We start from the raw sequence: 12,148 nt of genomic DNA on the forward strand, positions 1-12,148 counted from the left end.
CTGGCATACTGAGGGAGACAGTGGCCCCTCAGTGCATGACATGTCCTGGGAGCCCTGGCTCCCAAGAGGACCCAAGGGACCAGATGAGGACAGGGTAGCCCCGACTGAGTGTGTGGCAGAGGGCCGCCTGAGGAGAGCAGGTCCCACAGGAGCCCTTGTGCTTCCTGGAACCCAGAGAGTATTGGGGCAGCCCCTCCTGCAGGCCAGCCCTGGACTCCAGCATCCTCCTCAACGTCACCCACCTTCATCCTGTCAGGATGAGAATTTATCTTGGGCCTTGCTGTGACCTTGTTCCAGTCCCTTCTTGCCCTCAGTCACTGATGGGATGATACCTGTGTGTCTCACTAGTCACTGCAAAGAGCTTGAGAGAGGGAGGGGGCTGAGCCTGGCAGTGTCCAGTAGGTGCCAGGATGCGGGTGGTGGGCGCCCTCTCCTCACCCTCTCCAGTGCCTTAACCTGACTACGTCAGGCCCAGACTCCTCCAGTTCTGGAGGGAAAGAGGAAGCCCAGGCTCTAGTTATCTGTTTATCTATTTACCCAGCTTCTCATCTATTTATTTTCAACTCTAACATCATCTCATTAAGGAGGCACCAAGAAGGGGGACAAAAGCGAAATCGATACAGGTCCTTTTTTAAGTGGGGAGCAGGCTGCCTGCGGCCTCTGGAGGAGGCTGCTTTCTGATCTGCTTCCAGCATGTGGGTGCCCTGGGGCTTCTGCGGAGCATTTTCTAAGATCCCTCTCCATCCCAGCCCAGCCACCTCCGTCCTCACCACATCAGGGGGCGGCTGCACACTGCTTCAAAGTCCCAGCCACGCTCTGAAATTGGAAACATGCACGTTTCGCAAAGTACCAATTTAGCAGCTAGCTCAGTTGGCCAGGCTGGGCAGGCCCGCTGGCCAGATCTCAGCTGAGGAATGTCGCGCAGAGGCCCGGGGCTTGGGTCCTGGGGGTAGCACTACCAACTGGGTGACCTTGTGCAAGTCCATGACCCTTTGTGGCTCAACTGCAGTTCAAGGAAAAACAAACAAACAAACAAAAACCCAAACATCTGACAGTGATGGTGGTGGGGGCTGCTCTTGTCATCAGACTGTCAGGATCTAGGCTGGGTAACGCATTTGGGGTCCCCTTTGGGACAATCTTGAATCTGGGCTCTTGAATGGGGCTGCAAAGTGGCAGTGACTGTTTGCAACTGCAGTTGAGGCAAATGGAGCAGGGGACTGGGCATTTATTGATCTCCTACCGTGTGCTCACCTCTTGTACCTGTGGATGGCCCATGCCCTCTTTTGGAGGTTGGGAAACTGAGGCAGGGAGAGGTCAAGCAATTTGTTTACTGCCCTTAGTGTATGGCTGCTGAGCTCCCTGGAGCCTGTCAGTCACCAGACTCAGTCACAGAGGGCGGGATTGGAATGTTCTAGAGTTAGGGATGATGGTTTGTGCCAATAATTGATTCTTGGGCCAGCTAGATAGCTCAGCAGATTAAAGCACCTGCTTAGGCAGACACAGGGATCAGGGTTTGATCCCAGGGCCCACTGAGATGGCAAAAATTGAGACTGGGCGTGGTGGCGTTCATCTGTATTCCCAGCGCTTGGGAGGCTGAAAACAGGAGGATCACTATGAGTCCAATCTGTGTAGTGAGACCCTATACTAAATACATAGAAATATAAATAAATAAATGATTGAGTCTTTATAGGTCATGGGCATCCTGAGGTGGGGATAGGTTGATATATAAAAAAGGGTTCAAGGGCCAGCCAAACAGTTCAGAGGATTAAAGCACCTGCAAGCAGGCACAGGGGCCAGGGGTTTGATCCCCAGGCTTGCTGTGCTGGCTACACCCCCAGGGCATGCTGAGATTGGGCGCGGTGGCTGTAAACAGGCAGATCACTATGAGTCTAGTAGTGAGACCCTGAACACCCTGTAGACCCTTCCCTAAAAATAAAAAAAAAAATAAAAAGGTTCAGCTGGGTTGGTATGGGTCTCAGCCCTCACTATGATCCAGCCGCTTGCCTAGATATCCTGCTATCCCCTATCTGCCAGAAATGGGACACAGTTCTGCTGTGAGAAGTGACTGGGTCCACTGTGCTCTCTAGACCTTTCTAACAGCAAGACCCAGAGAATCCCCTCCTCAGCCACGGTGCTGTGTCCTGAGCCACTTCCCATGGGGATTAGTGACCCTTAGGCCCCCTGATTTCTCACTCAATCTCTGGAAAGATCTGATTAGAGTGGCAGAGGCTGTGTGTACAACTTCCTCTGCCGGTAAGGTCCTCTGATGAAAGAAATGGCAGGAGAGTGTTGTGAGAAAGATGACCATTTGTGACTCAGAAGTACATGGAGGCAGGTACAGGAAAACTGCTGTAGCCCAAGGAGTCTGCCACAGCACAAAAGGCCTTTTCAGAGGGTCTTGGTGAGGACAGAGAGTCGCAGCCAGGACAAGGGAGCTGGGAGGAGAGGTCAGGAGGCAGGGTGGACAGGAGGTGGCATGGCTGTCTCCTGCATACTGGTGTCCTCAGGCAGCAAGTGGAGGGGATGTCTGCCCAGGAAGCAGGGACAGGGCCTCTGTATGTGCCCAGCACCACCACAGGGAAGGCTTGGTGCCTGCACAGGCAGGGGACAGGCTGCCCCTACACCACAGATTGGGTAGCCCAGGACCCGAGGCACTGGACCAACAGGTGAGGAAATGAGCGTCTGTGGAAATAACGGTGACAGAGCACACGAAAAAGAGTCTTAAACCCACACAGAGAGGAGAACCAACACGTAGGTCAAACCGCCCAATGGACAGCGACCATGTGCCAGTATTGTAGTGAAGAATTCTCCCAAGATGCCAAGGGAAAGGATCAAGAGATGGATCCAGGTGTTTCAACATCTGTATAGGGAACTTCCAAAAGGCACTAAAAGAGCAAACAGACAAGGTAATAACGGGAGAAACCATGGTAGGTGATTCTCCAAGTGGGGCAAGGTGGGAGTGTTCAGATGGCAGGGTCTATGGAGAGCTGGGGCAGGGACCAAGATGATGGGAGAAAGCGGAAAGATGATTCCCACCACAGATTAAAAATGTACTGTGTAAATATAAGTCAGGTGTATGTGAAGGGTTCTTCCAGGGAAGCAATTTGATGTAGTTATCACGTCACATAGCTACCTTCTTTCTTTTGGGCTAAGAGCAACTGAGATCTCTTAGAAGTTTCTGTTATGCAAGCACGCTATTATTAACTGTTGTCTCCTCCTTATTCATCTTAGCTAACTGCAACTCTGTATCCTTGGACCTATCTTTCCCCCCACACCCATTACAGATTTATTTGGGTGGAATTTCAGCACAGCATGGGTGGGAAATTCTGCAGGCTGTCAGGATAAAAACAAGTCATGTGCGAGAACAGGGGAAACTCCTGGAATCAGCTCCCTGCCCTGCAGCCACATTAAACACCAGGTACAAGGCCTGGGGATCCAATGGGGAGTCTCAAATCTCGCAAGGAACTCAGAGTTGGCCTCGCTGAAATGCAGCATTCGGTAGAAGAGAAGGTGAGGCCACCTCCACGAAAGAGACCAACATGGTCACTTTGCTGGGTGGCGCTGTGGTCAAGGATGCCATGGGGCAGGGCATTGGGGTGGAGCTTCTTTCCCGTGTGCAGCAAGTGTTTGCGTACAGCCCTCTCTAAGCTGTGGTGGGGTCTGGGTGGAGTAACAGAAAACAGAAAAACAAAATCAGACACCATCTTTATTGTCACAAGATTCACATCATCGTGGAGAGAAAAGTGTAAAATTCTAACTTTGGTGAGTTCTGCAAAGGCTATGTACACAGGACTTTGGGGAGTGGGTGTGGGGGCAGGGCCTCGGGCTTCCCAAAGCAAAGATGATTTTGCTGAGCTCTGGAGGACCAACAGGATTGGAGGAGATGTGCAGAGACCCTGTGGTAGAGGGAACCATGCAGTGGCCTGTGAGGAGCAGCTGTGAGGGCAAGGCTGGAGGGCAAAGGCTTGCTGGTGCAAGGGGCGCTGGAGCAGCTGGAAGTCCGGGCTGGCATCTGACACAGTCACTCTGGCTGCAGAGAGGAGGGTGGATTGGAGGCCTGAGGGTAGAGGCTAACTAGAGGGTGTTGGTGTGTGTATGTGTGGGGGGGGACTTTTGGTCCTTGGACCAAGCCATGGCTGAGCAGGAGCAGAAGTGGGAAAATGTAGACAGATGGAGAGACCTTAGGGTGGGGCTGGGAGGTGGGACATGTGGGTGGTTCTGATCCAGGCCCTCAGGTGAATGGAGTCAGGCCGCACATTGCTTTGGGCTTGTCCTTCCTCAGAACCGTGTTTTGTCACTTGAAGCCGGGAAGAGTTTTAACCAGGTTGGTGACATGATCAGGTCTACCTTCCAGGAAGATGGCCCAGTGCCACCATGCAGCTGAAATGTTCCACTGCCCGTAAGGTTTTTGATACACCTGTCCCCTCAGAAAGCCAGGCTCCCTCTGCTGTGTCTGTAGCCCTTGTCCCAGCTGTCCTCTGTGACCAGACCAAGAGCAGCCCGGTGTGCAAGGTGGAGTGGGCCACCCCTGGGCCATCTGTGAGAGGAGCCATTTAGGCTAGAGTCCTCCAGAAGCTCAGATATGCCGCTCCTGCCCCCTAGTTGAATAGCTGGTTCATCTGACCTGACTTGCCAAGGTGGCTGTGAATACTTGGGGGCAGGATGCCTGGAGACCCACAGGAACTGTGGCATTAAATGAACTGGGTCCTTAAGGGCACAGGCCGAGCTGTGGGGTGCTCCCACTAACACAGATGCCACAAAAAGCTGCGTTAGTTGGAGTGGCATCAACGCTGTTTATCCCAGGCCATGTCTAGTGCAGATCTGAGACTCAGCTTCTAGGTGTGGCTACCCTACTGCTGCTGTGTATCCTCGGGGAAGCAGCACAACTTCTCTGAACTCCAGTGTGCTTCTCCCTGGGGTGTGCCTCAGGCCTCTGGCCTGCCTTCCTGCAGTTAACCCATGCATTTCTGTTGCCTTCTGTGGCTCCTGCAGCTCGTGTAGGGCCCTCCACCTTCGCCACCAGCTGTCACCATCTGCGTCCCCCCTGGGTTGGGTGTGTTGGAGGGTGGGACCACACCATGGGGACATTTGTTCCTTTCCCCCTTTATGTTGTCCTTTTGGCCACCTGGGACCTGAGCTGTCTTTCTGCTGAGAGCTTCCTCAATACACATCTTTGTGGGACTCGGGCTCCAGAGCTGGTGGAGTAGGGAAGCAGGGACTGGGAAGAGGAAGCGGCCATTTTTGCAGCCCATGTCTGAGTGAAATACCATGGACAGTGTGTGAGCTGGGCAAGTGTTCACTGCACACCCATGGACAGGCCACCAGAGGATCCAGGATAGCAGAACTTCTCTTGTGTCAGCAAACATCTGGGGTCTGACAGCATCTCTGTACTGGGCTGTTTGGAGCCCAAGAGGACACAAGGAAGAGTTGGAGGGGGAGAAGGCTGGGAAGCCAAGGTAGGTGGACAGGGTGCCGGTGTTGGGGCACAACCCTCATGAGCTTCATGTGCCAGAGCAGGAGCCAGCCAGATGCAAGGAGAGCTTCCGCAGGTGGGCATCTCCAGAGAGCCTGCAGCCTGTCTAGGGGCTGAGCTTTGCTTTCCCGGGGTTAATCATGCTGAGGTTCTGTCCACGCCTCACCATACTGCTGGGAGTCCTCCCATTTCCTCTTGGTGCTTAACTCAGTCCCTTCTGTATGGGAAGGGGGAGCAGGGAGGGAGAGAAGGAGAAAAGAGAAAGAGGTGGAGGAGAAGAACCCAGTACCCAGGCCCTCGTTTCGCCCCTCCACTATGCTGTGACCACTGGCGGCTGGGACAACTAGCCTGCACCTGGCCCCGCAGGAAGCCTCTGTGCTAGATGGAGATGGTATGGAGACCAGGCCAGCTGCCCAGTGAGCAGCTAAGGAGGAGGAGAAGTGGGCTGAGCCAGTTGTGTCCTGGGCCCCGAGTGTCACTTGTATGTGGGATGCTAATGACAGCCCTAGCAGTGAGGACAGAGGCTGCCCTCCGGGGTGGGCATGGGAGCTGGGAGTGGCCACTCATAGCTACTCAGGGGAGTGAAGACTCAGGGGAAGAGGGAGCAGGGCACTCTAGGGGAGCAGTGTGTGAGAGGAAGACTTCTTTAGGGACCCAGGAAGGTCGACAGGCGCTGGGGGTGCTGAATGCCACCCTATTCAGGCTCCCATCTTGGGCACTGACCCCTCCTGCTATTCCCATGGGGGTGGTCAGCATCTTGGGCTTCATGGATGATACTGAGCACCCCTGGAGATCCAATCCACTTGGTAGATGAAAGACCCACTGCTGCTCAGCAATTCTAGCCCCTAAGCTTCACTCCACAGCAGAGACCCCGCCCATGGGCAGCGCCTGTCACTGGCTGCGCCTGAGCACAGGCTAAATAAAAAGTCCTTCTTGAGACCCAGTCACCCTAGGACGCCTGCCCACCCCACCTTCACGACAGCTCCCAGGTATGTGTCTGCACTTCAAGATGATCTTGGAGATCCCTCAGATTTGCTCACAGGTGTCTACAGCCCCAGGGACCTCAGAATTTCCAGGCAGATCAAAGATACTGCTGTTGACCCCCCAGCCAGACCCATCGCCACAGCCACTGCATGAGGGTACCCATCGTGCACCAACATGCCCCTTGGGAACTACTCATCTGTGTGCTCCTGTGCAGGAGGCAGAGATGGCAGGGAAAATGCTCAAGGGCCCACGTGGGAGAAGCACCTGTGTGTGGCACAAGCCTTGGGAACCTCCATTGTCTCCTTCTTAGATGGATCTCAAACACTCTGGCTCACAAGCGTTACTCAGGGATGAAGTACAAGGTCCCTATACTGCCACCATAGTCACATCTGAGTGACAGAACAGACTGCCTTCAGGGCAGCTTAGTTAGCTGGGGTGGGGGTCTCCCCCTTAGTCCCAGACTTCTGACTTCTGGCCTTTGGCCTCCATCTGTTTATTCTAGGAGTTGAGATAATCAAGTGATCACCTCTTCAGATTCAGACAGTGGAGGACAAACGCTTTCACTTTGCCCCAGCCAATCCAAGGAGCAAGTTAGTTGCTAATTCTAAGCATATCCCTTTTCCACTTGATGAGGTAAAATGACATCTGAAAAAGTAGTGAAAGAGGATGACAATCATGTCTGCCGTCACGGGCTTCTGGTGGTGTTGGCGGGGTAGGAAGGATCAGAGGGAAGCGAAAGCTCCCCGCAGAGTCCAGTCGGCTGCAAGAAGACATCCAGGACCCCTGGTGTGACACCAGGCCCCACGTGGGGAGGCAATGTCTTGTGTTTGCAAACAGATGTGTCACTTTCCTGCATTTGGAAGTTAAAAATAACACTGTGACAATGGAGAGCCGCCTCCGTCATTGATCTCATGAGGCCGTTTGGCAAGAAGCAGACAGAAGACCTCAGGATCCTCCTTCCAGCCACATGTGACATAAATAAGCCCGACCTCAGGAGCTTGGCTCAGAATATGGAATAGCAGCATTATTTCTCAGTTGTTTCAAATGTAAGTTACCACGAAGCATCTAGAATGATGGGTAGCGAGCGTCCCAGTGACAACTTAAACATTTCCATCGCACTCTGGTTACACAACTTTCCTATGAGAAAGAGAGATGAGGTGCCCGGTACCCTGTGTGCTAAGTCTCTTCATGGGAGGTCAGAACACCAAACAGAATCCGGGGCTGTGGGTTTGAGTCACCACTCTGCATTACTGTGCTCCTGGACTGGACATCACCTTCCTCCTGGGGCCTCTGTGGAAGAGAAAGTTTGGCCAAGACTTTGTCCCCTGTCCAGGGATCAGAGTTGAGTTATGCGTCTTCTGCCTCCATTTCTCCACATGGACAGGTATGCTTTTCTTCCTTCCTTCCTTCCTTCCTTCCTTCCTTCCTTCCTTCCTTCCTTCCTTCTTTTCTTCTTTCTTTAGTCCTCTTCCCAGGGATTGAACATTCATCCCTTTATATCCTTTTTTATTTTTTTTAAATTTTGAGACAGGCTCCCACTACATCTCTAAGTTGCCGAGGCTGAGCTTGCACTCACAGTCTTCCTGCGTTAGCCTCCATCGGTGCTGATTTCTGAGGTTCCAGGGATGTCCCCATTCTCATGAGCTACACTGGCCACTATTTCCACTGCTTCCTTGGCCCCTACCGACCCAGCACGGCCATTTCAAATGGGTGAACTGTATCATCAAATGTCATGGTCAGTTACAGTTTGAATTTTGGGCAAATGATGAACCATTTTGATACCAGTATGTCCTAATATAAGTACCAAATACTGCATGAGACACAGTTGTATTAAAAGTGTACTTAAAATTCACTTGTAACTGGACATCCTTTTTCTTGTACTAAATTTTGCCAACCTAGTAGGGAGGCACATATATAGACAGTCTCTGAGTAGATGGAAGAAAATATCCTGTGGCCAGATTTTTGGTTGTAGTCATGTGGATTTGTGCTTATGTGTAAAAAAAAATTTTTACTGAGGGCTCAGGTAAGGCTCAGTGGAATGCTAGCTTAGCCTAGCTCTGCATGCACAAGGCATTGGATTTAATCCCCAAGACTAAGGGGAAAATATTCACCAAGCTTAAGATTTATTTGTACATTTAAGATCTCTTAGTTTCATTGCACACAAATTTACCTCAATAAAAAGTATTTTCTAAATCTGATAAAGGGCATTCAAAAAAATAAGCAAAACTTCTCAAACTATCCCAGCAACTAACATACTTAGTGGTGAAGACTAGATGCTTTTCCCTAAGATCAAGAATAGGATCGGGGTCACCTTCACTGTTTGTACTTAACACCACCCCTCAGGCTCAAGCCAGGACAATTAGTCAAGAAAAAGAAATAAAAGTCATCAGGATCAGAAAGAAAGAAAGCTATATGTATTTCAGATGATCTTACATGTAGAAAGTTCTAAGATGATCATTTAAAAACTATTAGAATAAGTGAATGAATTCAGCACAGGTGCAGGATATAAGACTAATATAGCAAAAATCAACCAAGTCATTCCAGGAGGTAAGAATACTCTTTCCAACAAATCAGTGCTGGAACAATTGGAAGTGTCCAATTGTGAAGAATGAATTTGAGAACCTACCTGATAACGCACACGCAAATTAACTTATCACAGACAAAAGACCTAACTGAAACAAACAAAAGTATACAAATCTTAGAAGAAAACATAGGTTTACATCTTCGTGACCTTGGTTTCTTTCTTTTTTTTTCCCAGTTATTCAATTTTTAATCATCAGGTTCATGAAGAATAAAAATTAAGCAAAAGTAAGTCCAAGTGATTTGAATCTACGGCATTTTTTTTTTTTTTTTTTTTGTACTGCAGCACTTTATTTCTCCTTACACAATGACATGTTGCTGGGGCCTAATGTTCTCACAGTAGAAAACCAAAAATTTGTCATCTTAAAAGAAGTGAGTACAAAAAAAATCCTTACATAAATTAAAAGAATGAATAAATTTACAGATGTAAATGCAAACTGTTTCCAACTCAAGGCAAGTAAACCACCGCCGGTAGTCAGGTGGGAAAACAATGATGGTGGATGGAAACGGGGTTGTAAGGCTTGGACTCTCCCACCCTGTTAGACCAGCAAAAAGACCGGAGTCACAACTGGTTCACCAAGTCCTGCCAGCCCGAGAAATCCTATAACAGTCAGCTCCGACTCAATACCCTGCACAGATCTGTGCTGCGGCCACCCAGATTGCCAAGCCGCGGATTTCTCCAAGTGTGCTCAACTCAACCACCAAGTGACCGAACCACATTGACTAAGGGGATGAATCAAAGATATGCACAGGGTATAAAACAGACCAAAAAACAGTTAACTTGAATACAAGGTCAAAATCAGCAACAAGTTCTACAATCCAGTGCTGATATCAGATACAAGCTTCAAGGACAAATTTCTTTCAAAGGCTTATTCCAGTTTCATGAGGCTAGCATGAGGTTTGTACATTTGCCAGGGCAAATTATACTTCAGAATCAGCTCATGCAGCAGGTGCCTGGCACCTGCTCAGTCCATTTAGAAGCATTTACGGTGCACAATGGAGGGACCTGACTCATCATACTCCTGCTTGCTGATCCACATCTGCTGGAAGGTGGACAGCAAGGCCAGGATTGAGCCGCCAATCCACACAGAGTACTTGCATTCAGGAGGGGCGATGATCTTGATCTTCATGGTGCTGGGTGCCAGGGCTGTGATCTCCTTCTGCATCCTATCAGCAATGCCTGGGTACATGGTGGTGCCACCAGACAGGACTGTGTTGGCATACAGGTCCTTGCGAATGTCCATGTCGCACTTCATGATAGAGTTGAAGGTAGTCTCGTGGATGCCACAGGATTCCATACCAAGGAAAGAGGGCTGGAAAAGCGCCTCTGGACACCGAAAGCGCTTGTTGCCAATGGTAATCACTTGGCCATCAGGCAGCTCATAGCTCTTCTCCAAAGAGGAGGAAGAAGCAGCTGTGGCCATCTCCTGCTCAAAGTCCAGGGTGACGTAGCACAGCTTCTCCTTAATGTCATGAACAATCTCCCTCTCAGCAGTGGTGGTGAAACTGTAGCCACGCTCCGTCAGGATCTTCATGAGGTAGTCTGTCAGGTCCCGGCCAGCCAGGTCCAGATGCAGGATGGCGTGGGGGAGGGCATAGCCCTCATAGATGGGCACTGTGTGGGTGACCCCATCACCAGAGTCCATGACAATACCAGTGGTGCGCCCAGAGGCATACAGGGACAGCACAGCCTGGATAGCCACGTACATGGCCGAGGTGTTGAAAGTCTCAAACATGATCTGAGTCATCTTCTCTCTGTTGGCTTTCGGGTTCAAGGGGGCCTCTGTCAGCAGCACTGAGTGCTCCTCGGGGGCCACACGCAGCTCGTTGTAGAAGGTGTGGTGCCAGATCTTCTCCATGTCATCCCAGTTGGTGACAATACCATGCTCGATGGGATACTTCAGGGTCAGGATGCCACGCTTGCTCTGGGCCTCATCGCCCACATAGGAATCCTTCTGGCCCATGCCCACCATCACACCCTGGTGTCGGGGGCGGCCGACAATGGAGGGGAACACAACCCGGGGAGCGTCGTCGCCGGCAAAGCCAGCTTTACACATGCCGGAGCCATTGTCAATGATGAGAGCAGCGATTTCTTCTTCCATTGCGATCTGGGGTGGCTGGGAAGCGGAGCAACAAGAGAACAAGCAACACGGGCCGGTGGCGGCGTCTGAGCAATCTACGGTATTTTTGCTGACCCCTGCGATCACACGTGTACACACGTGTGTACACACAGTCGTATACATATGTCCATATTTTACAGAATTTTATATTATTACTATTAGGAAAATAAGTGGCCTTGGTTTCTTAGACATGACATCAAAATATAAAACTAATCAAAGAAAAAAAATAGGCTAGGGAGATAGCTCAGTGGTCTAAGCAGCTGCCTGGCAAGCTCAAGGATCCAAGTTCGATCCCCAGTACTTCATGCTATGCTGGACCCAGCACCCCTGGTGTACCATGTCGGCCACGAAATCTGGGCATGGTGGCACACACCTGTAATGCCAGCACTGGAGAGGGTTAGACAGGAGGATCACTATGAGTCTGAACTGCATAGCGAGACCCTGTCTTAAATAGACATGTAAACAAAAATTTTAACAAAGTAAATGAAAGAAAAAAATGAGCAATTTTATTAGAATTTCTAAAAAGCATACATATATCAAAGGAAACTATCAAGAAAGTGAGAAGACAGTTCACAGAATAGAAGAAAATATTTGTAGATCTTATATTTGGCAAAGTCCCAGTATCCAGAATATATAAAGAACTCTTATGAATCAACAACAAAATGACTCATAACCCAATTACGAATGGGCAAAGGGCTTGACATAGACTTTTCTCCAAAGAAAACATCCAGTGGCCAAAAATCAAGGAGGATGTTCAACACTATCAACCACTGGGGCACTGCAAATTCAAAGCAGAATGAGATAAATTCAGCGTCACTAACTGGGAGAGCTAAAATGAATAATACAGGCAGTAGGGAACAGCCGTGAGGTATACAAAAACCAGAGCCTCAGTCTCAGCTGGTGGGAAACGTAGGAAGCCACAGCTGCTGCAGAAAGCAAGCAGTCAGGGGCATCTCAAGACGTTCTGGTCCCACGTATTTGCCCAAGAGCA

The 12,148-nt window shown here is 50.1% G+C and overlaps 1 protein-coding gene across 1 annotated transcript; it reads right to left on the bottom strand.

The window, feature by feature from the left end:
• Positions 1–9,793: 9,793 nt before the first annotated feature.
• LOC101583844 (actin, cytoplasmic 2-like) lies at positions 9,794–11,206 on the bottom strand. Its single transcript, XM_004627114.2, has one exon. The coding sequence runs from the start codon at positions 11,137–11,139 to the stop codon at positions 10,012–10,014; it is 1,128 nt and encodes a 375-aa protein (XP_004627171.1). The 5' UTR covers positions 11,140–11,206; the 3' UTR covers positions 9,794–10,011.
• Between the last annotated feature and the right edge of the window lie 942 nt (positions 11,207–12,148).

This window comes from Octodon degus, unplaced genomic scaffold (assembly GCF_000260255.1).
Source record: "Octodon degus isolate 3935 unplaced genomic scaffold, OctDeg1.0 scaffold00018, whole genome shotgun sequence".
Taxonomy (NCBI): domain Eukaryota; kingdom Metazoa; phylum Chordata; class Mammalia; order Rodentia; family Octodontidae; genus Octodon; species Octodon degus.

Bases quoted from the DNA above. Each gene is read 5' to 3' on its own strand.
- LOC101583844 (XM_004627114.2), bottom strand. From the start codon at position 11,139: ATGGAAGAAGAAATCGCTGCTCTCATCATTGACAATGGCTCCGGCATG.